The sequence below is a fragment of the Physella acuta genome, unplaced genomic scaffold (genome assembly GCF_028476545.2).
Source record: "Physella acuta isolate Inbredline_101_S28 unplaced genomic scaffold, ASM2847654v3 ptg000353l, whole genome shotgun sequence".
In the NCBI taxonomy this organism is placed as follows: domain Eukaryota; kingdom Metazoa; phylum Mollusca; class Gastropoda; family Physidae; genus Physella; species Physella acuta.
This window is the reverse complement of record NW_026731872.1, coordinates 280,814-301,559: the sequence shown is the minus strand read 5'-3', so window position 1 is coordinate 301,559 and position 20,746 is coordinate 280,814. Positions and strand designations below refer to the sequence as shown.

Sequence of the window (20,746 nt, the reverse complement as noted above, 5' to 3'; positions counted from 1 at the left end):
CCAGGTGGCAGGGAATCTGACCAGTTACAGGCTGGACAACCTCAGCCCCTACACCAGCTACATGTTTGAGGTGGAGGCTTGCACAGTGGGTGGGTGTACCAAGAGCCAGCCATCTACTGCCATCAGAACTCTAGAGGACTGTAAGTATTGGGTTGTGGACAGTGGGTGGGTGGATACAGTAATTAACTCGTTGGGTGTACACGTGGGTGGGTGTACACAGTGGGTGGATGCAATAACTCGTTGGGTGTACACGTGGGTGGGTGTACACAGTGGGTGGATGGATGCAGTAACTGGGTGGGTGTACACAGTGGGTGGATGCAATAACTGGTTGGGTGTACACAGTGGGTGGATGCAATAACTGGTTGGGTGTACACAGTGGGTGGGTGTACACAGTGGGTGGGTGTACCAAGAGCCAGCCATCTACTGCCATCAGAACTCTGGAGGACTGTAAGTATTGGGTTGTGGACAGTAGGTGGGTGGATACAGTGGGTGGGTGTACACGTGGGTGGGTGTACACAGTGGGTGGGTGGGTGTACACAGTGGGTGGGTGTACACAGTGGGTGGGTGGGTGTACACAGTGGGTGGGTGTACCAAGAGCCAGCCATCTACTGCCATCAGAACTCTGGAGGACTGTAAGTATTGGGTTGTGGACAGTAGGTGGGTGGGTGTACACAGTGGGTGGGTGTACACAGTGGGTGGGTGTACACAGTAGGTGGGTGGATACAGTAACTGGGTGGGTGTACCAAGAGCCAGCCATCTACTGCCATCAGAACTCTGGAGGACTGTAAGTATTGGGTTGTGGACAGTAGGTGGGTGGATACAGTAATTAACTCGTTGGGTGTACACGTGGGTGGGTGTACACAGTGGGTGGATGCAATAACTCGTTGGGTGTACACGTGGGTGGGTGTACACAGTGGGTGGATGGATGCAGTAACTGGGTGGGTGTACACAGTGGGTGGATGCAATAACTGGTTGGGTGTACACAGTGGGTGGATGCAATAACTGGTTGGGTGTACACAGTGGGTGGGTGTACACAGTGGGTGGGTGTACACAGTGGGTGGGTGTACCAAGAGCCAGCCATCTACTGCCATCAGAACTCTGGAGGACTGTAAGTATTGGGTTGTGGACAGTGGGTGGGTGGATACAGTAATTAACTCGTTGGGTGTACACGTGGGTGGGTGTACACAGTGGGTGGATGCAATAACTCGTTGGGTGTACACGTGGGTGGGTGTACACAGTGGGTGGATGGATGCAGTAACTGGGTGGGTGTACACAGTGGGTGGATGCAATAACTGGTTGGGTGTACACAGTGGGTGGGTGGGTGTACACAGTGGGTGGGTGTACCAAGAGCCAGCCATCTACTGCCATCAGAACTCTGGAGGACTGTAAGTATTGGGTTGTGGACAGTGGGTGGGTGGATACAGTAATTAACTCGTTGGGTGTACACGTGGGTGGGTGTACACAGTGGGTGGATGCAATAACTCGTTGGGTGTACACGTGGGTGGGTGTACACAGTGGGTGGATGCAATAACTCGTTGGGTGTACACGTGGGTGGGTGTACACAGTGGGTGGATGGATGCAGTAACTGGGTGGGTGTACACAGTGGGTGGATGCAATAACTGGTTGGGTGTACACAGTGGGTGGATGCAATAACTGGTTGGGTGTACACAGTGGGTGGGTGGGTGTACACAGTGGGTGGGTGTACCAAGAGCCAGCCATCTACTGCCATCAGAACTCTAGAGGACTGTAAGTATTGGGTTGTGGACAGTAGGTGGGTGGATACAGTAATTAACTCGTTGGGTGTACACGTGGGTGGGTGTACACAGTGGGTGGATGCAATAACTCGTTGGGTGTACATGTGGGTGGGTGTACACAGTGGGTGGATGGATGCAGTAACTGGGTGGGTGTACACAGTGGGTGGATGCAATAACTGGTTGGGTGTACACAGTGGGTGGGTGGGTGTACACAGTGGGTGGGTGTACACAGTGGGTGGGTGTACCAAGAGCCAGCCATCTACTGGCATCAGAACTCTGGAGGACTGTAAGTATTGGGTTGTGGACAGTGGGTGGGTGGGTGCACACAGTGGGTGGGTGGGTGTACACAGTGGGTGGGTGGATATAGTTGGTGGATGTACACATTACCTGGGCGTTAGACACAGTGGGTGGGTGAGTGAGTGAACACATTGGCTGGGGGGTGGGGGGGGGTGTACCAAGAACGCTAGAGGTCTAAGTATAGTGTTGCGTACAGTGTGTTAGAGTTCTTTTCCCCTCACTCAAGTAAGACAGACCCTGATGTTGTGATAAACTATGTTGACACAGTACCTGAAGACCTGAAGATGCCTGACCTGAGAGCACTGAGTCCATCTGCCATTCAGATCTCCTATCAGTCACCAGGCAAACCTAATGGGGTCATCATGCAATTCATCATTGAAAGAAAAGTTGGAAACTCAGAGAATGTCACTTTTGTTACCTCTCGTACACCTGATCTATCAATGGTAGGTATCACTTTTGTTACCTCTCGTACACCTGATCTATCAATGGTAGGTATCACTTTTGTTACCTCTCGTACACCTGATCTATCAATGGTAGGTATCACTTTTGTTACCTCTCGTACACCTGATCTATCAATGGTAGGTATCACTTTTGTTACCTCTCGTACACCTGATCTGTCAATGGTAGGTATCACTTTTGTTACCTCTCGTACACCTGATCTGTCAATGGTAGGTATCACTTTTGTTACCTCTCGTACACCTGATCTATCAATGGTAGGTATCACTTTTGTTACCTCTCGTACACCTGATCTATCAATGGTAGGTATCACTTTTGTTACCTCTCGTACACCTGATCTATCAATGGTAGGTATCACTTTTGTTACCTCTCGTACACCTGATCTATCAATGGTAGGTATCACTTTTGTTACCTCTCGTACACCTGATCTATCAATGGTAGGTATCACTTTTGTTACCTCTCGTACACCTGATCTATCAATGGTAGGTATCACTTTTGTTACCTCTCGTACACCTGATCTATCAATGGTAGGTATCACTTTTGTTACCTCTCGTACACCTGATCTATCAATGGTAGGTATCACTTTTGTTACCTCTCGTACACCTGATCTATCAATGGTAGGTATCACTTTTGTTACCTCTCGTACACCTGATCTATCAATGGTAGGTATCACTTTTGTTACCTCTCGTACACCTGATCTGTCAATGGTAGGTATCACTTTTGTTACCTCTCGTACACCTGATCTGTCAATGGTAGGTATCACTTTTGTTACCTCTCGTACACCTGATCTATCAATGGTAGGTATCACTTTTGTTACCTCTCGTACACCTGATCTATCAATGGTAGGTATCACTTTTGTTACCTCTCGTACACCTGATCTATCAATGGTAGGTATCACTTTTGTTACCTCTCGTACACCTGATCTATCAATGGTAGGTATCACTTTTGTTACCTCTCGTACACCTGATCTATCAATGGTAGGTATCACTTTTGTTACCTCTCGTACACCTGATCTATCAATGGTAGGTATCACTTTTGTTACCTCTCGTACACCTGATCTATCAATGGTAGGTATCACTTTTGTTACCTCTCGTACACCTGATCTATCAATGGTAGGTATCACTTTTGTTACCTCTCGTACACCTGATCTATCAATGGTAGGTATCACTTTTGTTACCTCTCGTACACCTGATCTATCAATGGTAGGTATCACTTTTGTTACCTCTTGTACACCTGATCTATCAATGGTAGGTATCACTTTTGTTACCTCTCGTACACCTGATCTATCAATGGTAGGTATCACTTTTGTTACCTCTCGTACACCTGATCTATCAGTGGTAGGTATCACTTTTGTTACCTCTCGTACACCTGATCTATCAATGGTAGGTATCACTTTTGTTACCTCTCGTACACCTGATCTATCAATGGTAGGTATCACTTTTGTTACTTCTCGTACACCTGATCTATCAATGGTAGGTATCACTTTTGTTACCTCTCGTACACCTGATCTATCAATGGTAGGTATCACTTTTGTTACCTCTCGTACACCTGATCTATCAATGGTAGGTATCACTTTTGTTACCTCTCGTACACCTGATCTATCAATGGTAGGTATCACTTTTGTTACCTCTCGTACACCTGATCTATCAATGGTAGTTATCACTTTTGTTACCTCTCGTACACCTGATCTATCAATGGTAGGTATCACTTTTGTTACCTCTCGTACACCTGATCTATCAATGGTAGGTATCACTTTTGTTACCTCTCGTACACCTGATCTATCAATGGTAGGTATCACTTTTGTTACCTATAACACCTGATCTATCAATGGTAGGTATCACTTTTGTTACCTCTCGTACACCTAATCTATCAATGGTAGGTATCACTTTTGTTACCTCTCGTACACCTAATCTATCAATGGTAGGTAGCACATTTGTTACCTCTCGCACACCTGATCTATCAATGGTATGTATCACTTTTGTTACCTATAACACCTGATCTATCAGTGGTACATATCCCCTTGGTTACCTATAACACCAGATCTATCAATGGTAGGTAGCACATTTGTTACCTCTCGCACACCTGATCTATCAATGGTAAGTATCACTTTTGTTACCTATAACACCTGATCTATCAGTGGTACATATCCCCTTGGTTACCTATAACACCAGATCTATCAATGGTAGGTAGCACATTTGTTACCTCTCGCACACCTGATCTATCAATGGTAAGTATCACTTTTGTTACCTATAACACCTGATCTATCAATGGTATGTATCACATTTGTTACCTATAACACCTGATCTATCAATGGTATGTATCACTTTTGTTATCTATAACACCTGATCTATCAATGGTATGTATCACTTTTGTTACCTATAACACCTGATCTATCAGTGGTACATATCCCCTTGGTTACCTATAACACCAGATCTATCAATGGTATGTATCACATTTGTTACCTATAACACTTGGTTTGTCAAGACTAGTTCAACTAATATTTTCTACAACAAAGATGTTAGTTGTTACTTGACAAGTCAATATTCACACTCAATAGACATGCCTATTGCCATGTGTGCTGTGAGGGACCCAAAGACTATTGTTGGCTTGAACATGGACAAAATATGTTTCTTGGTATATTTTGTGGTTTGAGTAGCCTTGCACTTTTCAAAAAAATGCTGAAAGTAAAGCTTAAAAAATAATTAGAAATCTAGTGTTTTAAAAATGTATGCCTTCTGTTTACTTTTGAACACCACACTATAAACTTGACATTGATTGAATTAAAACCCCATTAATTTGCTATTAAAAACCCTAATTATCTTTCTGTAAATATTTAAAATACTATTGAACTTCTGCATGACGTAGTATAGGCTAAATCATGTACAATAAAAAAAAATGATTTTTAACATTGCTTTTTATGTTGAAGTATACACTGGATAACTCTGTTGTTTTCTAGATCTACATAGACGAGTCCAACAGTCTGACACCATACTCCATGTACAACTACCGTGTGAATGTACAGAATGGAGCAGGCATAGCACAGGGACCATGGACACAGATCATTACTGGAGCATCTAGTCAGTCTTGTTTGTTTCATATCTGTTTGTTAAACACTAGTCTTAGTCATTGCCATTTTGCAGGTCACCTGTAGATTCCAATGTTGGATCACCTGAATGTAACACTTGCAGTTAAATGTAGTTTTCTAACCCTTGTTATACAAGATCAAAGACAAGAACTTTTTTAACAGCATATTGTTATTTAGTTATCTTCTGAACCACTTCACTTTTATATTGATTTTCATTTATTTTCTTTACACATGATTTAAAAACATTTACTCATCTCTAGGACCAGCTGGTGTGAACCCCCCACAAATCATAAGCCTAACTCCAACATCAGTGCTGGTTCAGTGGTTACCTCCCCTGCAGCCTAATGGTCAGATAGAAAATTATGTCATCCGTTTTCCTGATCCACGTTTTGACATCCGCAACACATCCCAGACAACCCTCCTTGTGTCTGTTCTAACACCGTACACTCAGTACACAGTCACAGTCACAGCCTGTACAAGTTAGTACTCATGTTTGTTTTTATGTAGGCCTACAAGATAACACAACATTTTTGTTATCTAGAATTGATTAATGGGGCAGACATTCTAACATGTTGTTTATGGTTATTTATTTATTAGATATAAAAAAAAAATGAACTTAAAAAAATAATTTCACCATCAAGGGACTTAATAATATTTTCAATTTTAAAATGTTAATAATTCTAGTTAGCTTTGTTTTTTATTGTGAACCTTATGTCCACAGCTGGGGGGTGTACAGAAAGTGTTGGCACAGTATTTACAACAAGTCCCAGCATCCCCTCTGGTCAGGTGGCTCCCGTAGCTACAGCTATATCTTCATCCAGGATCTCCATCCTGTGGCAACCAGTTGCCTCCCCCAATGGACCAAACATTTCGTACGAGTTGTCACGGGTCAAAGTGCGACAGCCACTTGACAGTTTGTAGTTTTTTATGTACACTTTCCATTTGTAGTTGTTAAGTACACTTATATTTTTCCATGAAATAATAAGTGGTATTGCTTATAATAATAGTTTAATTAGTAACAGTGGTAAATGCTGTGTTAAAAGTAACGTAATAGGGATGTTAAACTTGTATCTATATAACTGGTGTTTAAAATTGCATTTTTTTAATAAAACAGCGATTTAAGAAAAAATGTACTGAGCTTATTTAACTTGATAGATTTTTATTCCAATTTACAAAAAAAGTATTTAAAAAATGATAAATAACGTCCAAAATTCAGTTTATAACAATATTGTAAAAGTGTCGTCACACTTTCAGAAACGCTCCTTCTAATAGTCACATAATTACTAACCACTCCTTGTGACTTCATTTATGGACCACCCAATAAACAATAATTACTCTTTGTACCTCTTGGGAAGTGAATGATAAAGTAAATAGAATGAAAGATAATGAACTGTACAACTTATTAATGTTATGATCTTTATTACAACTGGAAGTAAGTTTTGGGATGTCTACTAAATTTATTTCTGTGGACACCCACATCCCTGATGGGGGAGGGGGGGGGGGAAGTTGTTGAAAGTGGATGCATGTGGATGGGGTGTAGTGAGGGGCAGGGGCGGAACTACAGTGCCGCCAGACCCCGCATTGCGGGGGGGCCCACGCCATTTAGGGGCCCATTGCCGACCATAATACATTTTTTATAGTTAAAAAAAATAATTTTCTTGCATTTTTGACTTGACGGTAAAAGATTGTGTAAATAACAGACATACAGTAGTGATGTTATACAGTTGCTAACACATGCTGTTGCGTAAAAAAAAATATATGCCTGAGATGTAGTGTGTAAGGTAGGCAAACGTTCAAAACACTTCCATGACTTATTTCCCTTTTCTAAATAGTTAAATAGGGATGCTCATTAGCTCCTTTTAATATATTTGTATTAAACAAATTAAAAAGCAATTACTCCTCTTCATTATTATTTTTAAAAACATACATACTAAAGAATGAGATAGCATAAGAAGGAAATATATTTAAAACAAATAATATAAATACAAATGAAAGAAAAAATAAACATAACACGAAAAACCATTACACATACAAAGCCTTCACGTTTTATATTCCTTTGACCGGCTAAAATTAAGGGTAGCCAGTATTATAACAAACATATAGAATAGTTCTAGAAAAAAAAAACTAGTTCTAGAGTCTAACTTTAAAAATAAAAAAAATTCAAAACAGACCAATGTACTCACACACAAGACATGTTGTAATTTGTTTAAATTGAGAAAAAAAAAAGACTTTTTACTCAAAACCTGATTAGGCCAGAAACGAGTATCCAATGTTTATATATATATATATATATATATATATATATATATATATATATATATATATATATATATATATATAGGGGGGGCCCAGAATTGTTTTTTTGTATGGTGGCCCGTTTTTTCTAGTTCCGCCACTGGTGAGGGGTCATAAATGGATTACCTGTACAATTTTTGTCATCACACAGCTACTGTCACAGACATTGGCCAATGGCAGAGTGTTTACAAGGGCCCAGGCCTGTTCTATGGGGACACCAACCTGCCCATGTTCACCACCTATGTCTACCGTACCACAGTGTACAACACCATTGGCCAGGCCACCAGCCCTAACTCCACAGAGGCCACAACCTTTGGTGGCCTGCCCAGGCTGCCAGCTAATGTGACGGCAAGGGTCATGGATCACCAGAGCATCATCGTTAACTGGACAGTGCCCAGTAATTGTTTTCTCATTGTTTTCCAGTCCTGCTAGATAGTTCTGTCCAGCAGGTCATCAGTGTGTTATGTGAATGTCCCTCAAATTTCAAATGAAACATGTGACATTTTCAGATGATTAGATTTGATTTGTTTTGTTCCTAAACCATTGTCAGTCAAAGTTTTATTAAAAAACAAATTTAATAATGATTTTGCCATCTTTTCAAATAATGTTCATTAATATGATAAGCCTAAACATTAGTTTTAAGGTCATACAAATTAGACTATTGTTTATTTAACAATTTGCCATGTATTCTTCAGGCCCAGTGGAGCTGCAAGGAGAGATCCAGACTCAGACAGTGCTAGCTTGGAGTAGCCAGAACAATGTATCTGTTGATGTGGCTGTAGGAGTGTTTGGCACAGTGGTTACCTCACTGCTGCCCAACACAGACTACACAGTTACAGTAACTCTGACCATTTTTGGTGGGGCCTACATCAGTAGCCTGCCTCTTGTTGTCAGAACAAAGGATGGAGGTAGGTCAACTTGGCTAGTTGATCAGCTTTACAAAACTTCTAGCAATAAGGTTTAATTAATAAATATTTCATGACTGTCATCTGGGCAGCATGAAATCATTATTATAATTAATTTCTCAAAAGCATCTTCTGTCTACACATGTATATTTAACCTATAATAAGGCTCAGGTGACATGACCCCCACCCCCTACATCTGTGTACACAAGTATATTTGACCTATGTTACAGCCCCAAGTGGCCTGAGTCCCCCTCAGCTGACTGTCATGAGCACGACATCTCTACGTGTGTCCTGGACAGCCCCAAGCCAACCAAATGGTGACATCACGGCCTACAACATCTACATAAATGATGTGAAGGTAGCAACAGGCTTCAAGCTGCCTGGGTCAACTGTTGTGTCCAACCTGCAGCCCTACACTGTCTATGATGTTAAGGTTGGTCCATCTTGTACTTTAAGCTAGGATTGGTTTTGGCCAGAGATACTTTGCCAACAATTAACTTGTCCTTAGAAATTGGTCTAGAAGAATTATTTCATCCTTAGATATTTTGCTTAGAAGTATTTTGTCTTGAGATACTTTGTCAACTATTTTCCCTCCCACTTTGCCTGATCGTCAGTCTTATACTGTTTTTTCCCACTTACTTTGCCTTGAGCATATTTTAAACTTACAATTTATCAGGGCCTAATTATATTTATATAGTGTTGCCCATAAAATGATGATAAACAATGGAATGCTTTCAAAACCAAACCACTTATCATCTTATCATCACAGTTGGAACCCTCACCCCCTTGATAGTGTTTCAGACATGGAAAAAGATTTCTAATATTTTTTTTGTAGAGTTGTCTGCTCACTCAAATTACAAACCACAGTTTACTTAAACATTTAATTTCAAACTGTTGAAAAGTCCATGCTACACACTCTACAAACCACAGCTTACTTAAACATTTCATTTCAAACTGTTGAAAAGTCTATGCTACACACTCTACAAACCACAGCTTGCTTAAACATTTAATTTCAAACTGTTGAAAAGTCCATGCTACACACTCTACAAACCACAGCTTACTTAAACATTTCATTTCAAACTGTTGAAAAGTCTATGCTACACACTCTACAGGTTGAGGCCTGCACAGTATTTGCCTGCACTGTCAGCAAGAGTACACTAGGGACCACAGCTGAAGCCCTGCCACAAGGTCTAGCTGCCCCCAACATTGTCTCACTCACAGCTACTCAGGTGTGCTGCTGTTTCACTCTGTCTTAAGTCTTAGGCTGCTTTAATCTTATACAAATCAAAGTCATAACAAGATCATTTTAATAATTATTGTGTCATTTTATTAAAAATGTCTATTAGTATTTGTAAAAATGTATTAGTTAAAAAACTAAAATGCTTTTTTATAACAAGGTTGTTGTTCAATGGACTTCACCAGACAGGCCTAATGGAATCATCCAAAGATATGAACTGTGGAGAAAAACTTTGGAAAGCTGTGCCAAGATGTATGTCAATCATCAGTCACATGACTGCATTACGTGAAACTTTTTACTTACATTCAGCTATTAGTTAAGCAAGAAAAGTCATACTAATTAACCTGACGTAAAAATATTGTGTATTGAAATTTTATTTTCCACTGCTACATGACATTTCATCAACTGTATCACAGCCCAGCTCCTAGCTCTGATGCTGACTTACAAAAATGTTCCTACATTGAATGTGGAGTGCTTGAGGGTCTCTGTGGGACTCAGTGTTATACTGGGGCTAAGGTAGGACAATCAGTAGTATTTTGTTGTAGATTACTGACAATTTTTAACTTGTGATACATGGTAGGCCATGAAGCCTAGTGTGTATCAGACATGGCTCTACGGCTGCCTTTGTCCATTGGTTTTTGACCTTTACTTGGTTGACTAGTTTTTAAACCTCTCTAGATGAGTTTCCTCAAGTCTATACACATCAGTATTAAAAGAACAAAATGTTATAAGCTTTGATATTACACCTGACCAGGATTTTATGTTCTATAATCTTGTACCTTGCATCTGTCTCCACCAGGCTTGCTGTGATGGAAAACTCTTCCCTGCCTTGCCAGGCTATGAGTGTTGTGGGAACAGCTATGTGCTGAAGCCCCAACCAAATTATGTCTGCTGCAGTGGTCAGTTTTATGAACCTAGGGACAACTACACCTGCTGTGGTCAAAGGTCATCTATCTTTTTTTATCAACTGACCAGTACTGTCAACAATTTCTCATTCAGCTTGTGTTGCCTTAAAATTTTAAAAATAAATCTCTGATTTTGTAATAGTTATGATTTCTTTAACTTCAGTATGTGAATTATTATTAGATCTATGTCTAACCACTTTCCACAGGACAGTAGATACGTTTGAGCAAAGTAAAATTGTGAGTTGTACATTGATATAGCATTGTAAAAAATGTTACCCAGGTCTCAAACCTTGAATACTTTCCCTTACATTAACACCTCTCCTTCTCCCTCTAGGTATGTGCAGGTGTTGCCAGGTGAAACATGTTGCCCTGATGTCAATGAGGACAGGTTGTCTATCAGCCAGGGTGATGCCTGTTGTGGTAACATCCCCTTCTCTTCATCTGGTGCTCAGATGTGTTGTCAGGGTAGGACTTTTGTCCTTATCTACTTCTTTAGTCAGCCAAAGCTTTCTTAAAACTTTACATTACAATTTATTAACTTGACATTTTCTATTTGACACAATGTTTACATCTAATTTTGAACAAATAGGAATATGTTCTGGGCATATAAAGAACAATGACCATAAAAGGTGCAGTAGAGTTGTTATATGTGTGTTAACTCTCCTCTCTCCTCAGGTGTTCTTATGGGTAAGCTGGGGCGCAGCTGTTGCGGTGGGCGGGTCATCTATGACTCAACAGTTTGCTGTGGCAACATGGACAATGGTCAGATGTATCTACCTCAAGCAGGCTATGTCTGCTGTGGTCAGGAATATGTGGAGGCCAAGCTGACCATGTGTTGCACAAGTGACACAGGCAAATCCAAGGTGAGCTTTAGTGCTTAGGCTAATAGCAAGGTGAGCTTTAGTGCTTAGGCTAATAGCAAGGTGAGCTTTAGTGCTTAGGCTAATAGTTTTTTACAGGATGATTGATCCTTCTTTAATTGATATAATACTCAAATACACTGGAGTTTAAATATTTATATATTTGTCCAAAACTTGACTTTTGCACATCTTCAAATAAATTTAGTATTTTAAAATTATTCGTTATATATGGAAAAAGTTCATTGATTTATTTTAATGCTTGCCTCATTTCTTTGAGATTTTGAAATAAACCCTTATAATATGTTATTATCTCCCTAACCAATGAAATAATCAGATAGTATTTCATTTTAGTGCATAATTTGTTATGTATGTTGTTAATTTTAATTTTAACTTGGCATTAATTGTGTTGGAGGGAGGGGGGGGGGGGGGTCATAAAAGTAATTTATTTTCAAGATGCTTGTGCATTGAACTTTTGCTTACAGAAATCAGCTTCAGTCTTGGTTTCCAGATATTGCTAAAAAATGAGAAGTGACTAAAATTTTAGATAAACTCTTGTTATTTATACTCTTATTTTTAAATTTTAACAAACATGAATGTGACTACAATTTTAGACACTATATTATTGACACGCCTACTTTAACTATACTCACCCTTTAAAAGACACACCTACTTTAACTATACTCACCCTCTGACAGACACACCTACTTTAACTATACTCACCCTCTGACAGACACACCTACTTTAACTATACTCACCCTCTGACAGACACACTACTTTAACTATACTCACCATCTGACAGACACACCTACTTTAAACTGTTACTCACCCTCTGACAGACACACTACTTTAACTATACTCACCCTCTGACAGACACACCTACTTTAACTATACTCACCCTCTGACAGACACACCTACTTTAACTATACTCACCCTCTGACAGACACACCTACTTTAACTATACTCACCCTCTGACAGACATACCTACTTTAACTATACTCACCCTCTGACAGACACACCTACTTTAAACTGTTACTCATCCTCTGACAGACACACCTACTTTAACTATACTCACCCTCTGACAGACACACCTACTTTAACTATACTCACCCTCTGACAGACACACCTACTTTAACTATACTCACCCTCTGACAGACACACCTACTTTAACTATACTCACCCTCTGACAGACACACCTACTTTAACTATACTCACCCTTTAAAAGACACACCTACTTTAACTATACTCACCCTCTGACAGACACACCTACTTTAAACTGTTACTCACCCTCTGACAGACACACCTACTTTAACTATACTCACCCTCTGACAGACATACCTACTTTAACTATACTCACCCTCTGACAGACACACCTACTTTAAACTGTTACTCACCCTCTGACAGACACACTACTTTAACTATACTCACCCTCTGACAGACACACCTACTTTAACTATACTCACCCTCTGACAGACACACCTACTTTAACTATACTCACCCTCTGACAGACATACCTACTTTAACTATACTCACCCTCTGACAGACACACCTACTTTAAACTGTTACTCATCCTCTGACAGACACACCTACTTTAACTATACTCACCCTCTGACAGACACACCTACTTTAACTATACTCACCCTCTGACAGACACACCTACTTTAACTATACTCACCCTCTGACAGACACACCTACTTTAACTATACTCACCCTCTGACAGACACACCTACTTTAACTATACTCACCCTTTAAAAGACACACCTACTTTAACTATACTCACCCTCTGACAGACACACCTACTTTAAACTGTTACTCACCCTCTGACAGACACACCTACTTTAACTATACTCACCCTCTGACAGACATACCTACTTTAACTATACTCACCCTCTGACAGACACACCTACTTTAAACTGTTACTCACCCTCTGACAGACACACTACTTTAACTATACTCACCCTCTGACAGACACACCTACTTTAACTATACTCACCCTCTGACAGACACACCTACTTTAACTATACTCACCCTCTGACAGACACACCTACTTTAACTATACTCACCCTCTGACAGACACACCTACTTTAACTATACTCACCATCTGACAGACACACCTACTTTAACTATACTCACCCTTTAAAAGACACACCTACTTTAACTATACTCACCCTCTGACAGACACACTACTTTAACTATACTCACCCTCTGACAGACACACCTACTTTAAACTGTTACTCACCCTCTGACAGACACACTACTTTAACTATACTCACCCTCTGACAGACACACCTACTTTAACTATACTCACCATCTGACAGACACACCTACTTTAACTATTCTCACCCTCTGACAGACACACCTACTTTAACTATACTCACCCTCTGACAGACACACCTACTTTAACTATACTCACCCTCTGACAGACACACCTACTTTAAACTGTTACTCATCCTCTGACAGACACACCTACTTTAAACTGTTACTCACCCTCTGACAGACACACCTACTTTAACTATACTCACCCTCTGACAGACACACCTACTTTAACTATACTCACCCTCTGACAGACACACCTACTTTAACTATACTCACCCTCTGACAGACACACCTACTTTAACTATACTCACCCTCTGACAGACACACCTACTTTAACTATACTCACCATCTGACAGACACACCTACTTTAACTATACTCACCCTTTAAAAGACACACCTACTTTAACTATACTCACCCTCTGACAGACACACTACTTTAACTATACTCACCCTCTGACAGACACACCTACTTTAACTATACTCACCCTCTGACAGACACACCTACTTTAAACTGTTACTCACCCTCTGACAGACACACCTACTTTAACTATACTCACCATCTGACAGACACACCTACTTTAAACTGTTACTCACCCTCTGACAGACACACTACTTTAACTATACTCATCCTCTGACAGACACACCTACTTTAAACTGTTACTCACCCTCTGACAGACACACCTACTTTAACTATACTCACCCTCTGACAGACACACCTACTTTAACTATACTCACCCTCTGACAGACACACCTACTTTAAACTGTTACTCATCCTCTGACAGACACACCTACTTTAACTATACTCACCCTCTGACAGACACACCTACTTTAACTATACTGACCCTCTGACAGACACACCTACTTTAACTATACTCACCCTCTGACAGACACACCTACTTTAACTATACTCACCCTCTGACAGACACACCTACTTTAACTATACTCACCCTTTAAAAGACACACCTACTTTAACTATACTCACCCTCTGACAGACACACCTACTTTAAACTGTTACTCACCCTCTGACAGACACACCTACTTTAACTATACTCACCCTCTGACAGACATACCTACTTTAACTATACTCACCCTCTGACAGACACACCTACTTTAAACTGTTACTCACCCTCTGACAGACACACTACTTTAACTATACTCACCCTCTGACAGACACACCTACTTTAACTATACTCACCCTCTGACAGACACACCTACTTTAACTATACTCACCCTCTGACAGACACACCTACTTTAACTATACTCACCCTCTGACAGACACACCTACTTTAACTATACTCACCCTCTGACAGACACACCTACTTTAACTATACTCACCCTTTAAAAGACACACCTACTTTAACTATACTCACCCTCTGACAGACACACTACTTTAACTATACTCACCCTCTGACAGACACACCTACTTTAAACTGTTACTCACCCTCTGACAGACACACTACTTTAACTATACTCACCCTCTGACAGACACACCTACTTTAACTATACTCACCATCTGACAGACACACCTACTTTAACTATTCTCACCCTCTGACAGACACACCTACTTTAACTATACTCACCCTCTGACAGACACACCTACTTTAACTATACTCACCCTCTGACAGACACACCTACTTTAAACTGTTACTCATCCTCTGACAGACACACCTACTTTAAACTGTTACTCACCCTCTGACAGACACACCTACTTTAACTATACTCACCCTCTGACAGACACACCTACTTTAACTATACTCACCCTCTGACAGACACACCTACTTTAACTATACTCACCCTCTGACAGACACACCTACTTTAACTATACTCACCCTCTGACAGACACACCTACTTTAACTATACTCACCATCTGACAGACACACCTACTTTAACTATACTCACCCTTTAAAAGACACACCTACTTTAACTATACTCACCCTCTGACAGACACACTACTTTAACTATACTCACCCTCTGACAGACACACCTACTTTAACTATACTCACCCTCTGACAGACACACCTACTTTAACTATACTCACCATCTGACAGACACACCTACTTTAAACTGTTACTCACCCTCTGACAGACACACTACTTTAACTATACTCACCCTCTGACAGACACACCTACTTTAACTATACTCACCCTCTGACAGACACACCTACTTTAAACTGTTACTCATCCTCTGACAGACACACCTACTTTAAACTGTTACTCACCCTCTGACAGACACACCTACTTTAACTATACTCACCATCTGACAAACACACCTACTTTAACTATACTCACCCTCTGACAGACACACCTACTTTAACTATACTCACCCTCTGACAGACACACCTACTTTAACTATTCTCACCCTCTGACAGACACACCTACTTTAACTATACTCACCCTCTTACAGACACACCTACTTTAACTATACTCACCCTTTAAAAGACACACCTACTTTAACTATACTCACCCTCTTACAGACACACCTACTTTAACTATACTCACCCTTTAAAAGACACACCTACTTTAACTATACTCACCCTCTTACAGACACACCTACTTTAACTATACTCACCCTTTAAAAGACACACCTTCTTTAACTATACTCACCATCTGACAGACACACCTACTTTAAACTGTTACTCACCCTCTGACAGACACACCTACTTTAACTATACTCACCCTCTGACAGACACACCTACTTTAAACTGTTACTCACCCTCTGACAGACACACCTACTTTAAACTGTTACTCACCCTCTGACAGACACACTACTTTAACTATACTCACCCTCTGACAGACACACCTACTTTAACTATACTCACCATCTGACAGACACACCTACTTTAAACTGTTACTCACCCTTTAAAAGACACACCTACTTTAACTATACTCACCCTCTGACAGACACACCTACTTTAACTATTCTCACCCTCTGACAGACACACCTACTTTAACTATACTCACCATCTGACAGACACACCTACTTTAACTATTCTCACCCTCTGACAGACACACCTACTTTAACTATACTCACCCTCTTACAGACACACCTACTTTAACTATACTCACCCTCTGACAGACACACCTACTTTAAACTATACTCACCCTCTGACAGACACACCTACTTTAAACTATACTCACCCTCTGACAGACACACCTACTTTAACTATACTCACCCTCTGACAGACACACCTACTTTAACTATACTCACCATCTGACAGACACACCTACTTTAAACTGTTACTCACCCTTTAAAAGACACACCTACTTTAACTATACTCACCCTCTGACAGACACACCTACTTTAACTATACTCACCCTCTGACAGACACACCTACTTTAAACTGTTACTCACCCTCTGACAGACACACCTACTTTAACTATACTCACCATCTGACAGACACACCTACTTTAAACTGTTACTCACCCTCTGACAGACACACCTACTTTAACTATACTCACCCTCTGACAGACACACCTACTTTAACTATACTCACCCTCTGACAGACACACCTACTTTAACTATACTCACCCTCTGACAGACACACCTACTTTAACTATACTCACCCTCTGACAGACACACCTACTTTAACTATACTCACCCTCTGACAGACACACCTACTTTAACTATACTCACCATCTGACAGACACACCTACTTTAAACTGTTACTCACCCTCTGACAGACACACTACTTTAACTATACTCACCATCTGACAGACACACTACTTTAACTATACTCACCCTCTGACAGACACACCTACTTTAACTATACTCACCCTCTGACAGACACACCTACTTTAAACTATACTCACCCTCTGACAGACACACCTACTTTAAACTATACTTTAAACTCTGACAGACACACCTACTTTAAACTATACTTTAAACTCTGACAGACACACCTACTTTAAACTATACTTTAAACTCTGACAGACACACCTACTTTAAACTATACTTTAAACTCTGACAGACACACCTACTTTAAACTATACTTTAAACTCTGACAGACACACCTACTTTAAACTATACTCACCCTCTGACAGACACACCTACTTTAACTATACTCACCCTCTGACAGACACACCTACTTTAACTATACTCACCCTCTGACAGACACACTACTATGGGAGTGAGACAGAAAAGCTGGTGTCCTCAGACAAGTGCTGTGGCCAGAGTCGCATCAGCACAAACCTGCATTGTTGTAACAACCTGGGCTTTAACCCCCTCACACAGGTGTGTGCTGACAGATCCAAGCTGCTCACAGGTAGAGTTCACTTCTACTTTCATTTTAATATTTTAATGAGCTAGAAATCTACCACAAGTACATTCCAATACCTAAGTGTGGAGGTCTATGGCACAATATTTTACATAGGTGAACATTGTCCTCTGTCATCAGCTCCTTGTTTTTTGATTAGATGTTCCAAGATATGTTGATTACATTCAGTAGAGTTGAATAAGATATGTTGATTACATTCAGCTGATGTATTTGTTTTAATGTTGTAAATCTCTCCAGGTTGTGGTACAGGTGTGGTTTGCCCCATCAGCCAACAGTCAACAGCCTTCTGCAACAGGTGTGACTTTGACAGCTCTAAACGTACCTGTGGTGCTGTCAACAGCTCCATCACCAACCAAACTGTCAGTCTCAACACCAGCTTGACCTGTACAACTGACACTGGAAGAATTTATTCTGGACCTAACCTTACGTACACTGGTCAGTTGAAATTATTTCATGTTTTTCCAATTGAGTGAGGTGTAAGTAAAAGCAATTAAAACAAAAAGCGACATGTTTCTATAAAAATTAATACCATTATTGTTCTGTTCCAAAATTTAAATTTCTGATTTTATACGATTCAAATTTTAAAAAAAAATAAGCTCTTAAAATAGAACACGAAACACATTTAGTTACAAACTCCCTAATATTGAATAATGTAGCACAATGTTTAAACCAGTTGTATGCTCTAGATGTGAGACTCTAAATCTCTATACCTATCTGTTCTAGATGGGAATGTAAGCCCCTACACCCAGTACCAGTACTACCTGTTAGCAGTGAACAGTGCTGGCACAGTGAGCAGCCCCTCCACAGATGTGAGAACCACTGAGGCCCCACCTGAACTGGTCACTCCACCCTCTACCAGAGTTGCACCTGGTGAACTTTTTGCCTTCTATCTCACCTGGACAGAGCCACAGAAACCCAATGGTAGGATATTATTCTTGTACATGTCTAGGTAGCAGTGCTGAATGGTAGGATATTATTCTTGGACATGTCTAGGTAGCAGTGCTGAATGGTAGGATATTATTCTTGGACATGTCTAGGTAGCAGTGCTGAATGGTAGGATATTATTCTTGGACATGTCTAGGTGGCAGTGCTGAATGGTAGGATATTATTCTTGGACATGTCTAGGTAGCAGTGCTGAATGGTAGGATATTATTCTTGGACATGTCTAGGTAGCAGTGCTGAATGGTAGGATATTATTCTTGTACATGTCTAGGTAGCAGTGCTGAATGGTAGGATATTATTCTTGGACATGTCTAGGTAGCAGTACTGAATGGTAGGATATTATTCTTGGACATGTCTAGGTAGCAGTGCTGAATGGTAGGATATTATTCTTGGACATGTCTAGGTAGCAGTGCTGAATGGTAGGATATTATTCTTGGACATGTCTAGTTAGCAGTGCTGAATGGTAGGATATTATTCTTGGACATGTCTAGGTAGCAGTGCTGAATGGTAGGATATTATTCTTGGACATGTCTAGGTAGCAGTGCTGAATGGTAGGATATTATTCTTGGACATGTCTAGTTAGCAGTGCTAAATGGTAGGATATTATTCTTGGACATGTCTAGGTAGCAGTGCTGAATGGTAGGATATTATTCTTGGACATGTCTAGGTAGCAGTGCTGAGGATGGTAGTATATACTTGGACATGTCTAGGTAGCTGTGTTGAGGATGGTAGTATATTGTTGGACATGTCTGTCTCAGGTGTGATAACCAGGTACTCCCTGAGGCGTGATGGGATGGAGCTGTACACTGGACCAGCCATGAACTTCACAGATGACCAGAACATTCTGCCCTACCGCAGCTACTCATACATCCTGACTGCCTGCAATCTTGCTGGCTGCGCTGATAGTGAAATGGTGAGAGAGATGATAAACTTTAGTTTTTACAATTTTCAAGGGGGTTAAAGTAGATTTTTTCAGTTTCAATTTAGTTTTAAAATTTGCTTGTGTTGGGGGGTGGACAAGATCCACTGTGTCCATATCCAGCTATGTAAGACTCCTATGTCCACTGTGTCCAAGCCCAGTTTTTAGACCAAGAGACCCACACTGTCCTTGCCCAGTTTTTTTAGACCAAGAGACTCACACTGTCCAAGCCCAGTTGTTTTAGACCAAGAGACCCACACTGTCCATGCCTAGTTGTTTTAGACCAAGAGACCCACACTATCCATGCCCAGTTGTTTTAGACCAAGAGACCCACCCTGTCCATGCCCAGTTGTTTTAGACCAAGAGACCCACACTATCCATGCCTAGTTGTTTTAGACCAAGAGACCCACACTATCCATGCCCAGTTGTTTTAGACCAAGAGACCCACACTGTCCAAGCCAAATTGTTTTAGACCAAGAGACCCACCCTGTCCATATTCAGCTAC

General features: G+C 40.6%; 1 protein-coding gene across 1 annotated transcript in view; it reads left to right on the top strand.

Annotated features, from left to right (window-relative positions):
* The window catches only part of LOC131941211 (usherin), a 91,362-nt gene that overhangs the window by 46,155 nt on the left and 24,461 nt on the right, over window positions 1-20,746 (top strand). Inside the window, exons 45-62 of the mRNA XM_059300267.1 lie at window positions 5-140; window positions 2,319-2,494; window positions 5,464-5,584; window positions 5,853-6,071; window positions 6,314-6,505; window positions 8,039-8,284; window positions 8,583-8,795; window positions 9,023-9,225; window positions 9,905-10,021; window positions 10,190-10,281; window positions 10,446-10,545; window positions 10,829-10,974; window positions 11,269-11,399; window positions 11,610-11,797; window positions 18,218-18,368; window positions 18,618-18,815; window positions 19,104-19,301; window positions 20,081-20,235. Of these exons, the coding sequence (XP_059156250.1) occupies window positions 5-140; window positions 2,319-2,494; window positions 5,464-5,584; window positions 5,853-6,071; window positions 6,314-6,505; window positions 8,039-8,284; window positions 8,583-8,795; window positions 9,023-9,225; window positions 9,905-10,021; window positions 10,190-10,281; window positions 10,446-10,545; window positions 10,829-10,974; window positions 11,269-11,399; window positions 11,610-11,797; window positions 18,218-18,368; window positions 18,618-18,815; window positions 19,104-19,301; window positions 20,081-20,235 (2,982 nt within the window). The remainder of the gene's footprint in view (window positions 1-4; window positions 141-2,318; window positions 2,495-5,463; window positions 5,585-5,852; window positions 6,072-6,313; window positions 6,506-8,038; window positions 8,285-8,582; window positions 8,796-9,022; window positions 9,226-9,904; window positions 10,022-10,189; window positions 10,282-10,445; window positions 10,546-10,828; window positions 10,975-11,268; window positions 11,400-11,609; window positions 11,798-18,217; window positions 18,369-18,617; window positions 18,816-19,103; window positions 19,302-20,080; window positions 20,236-20,746) is intronic.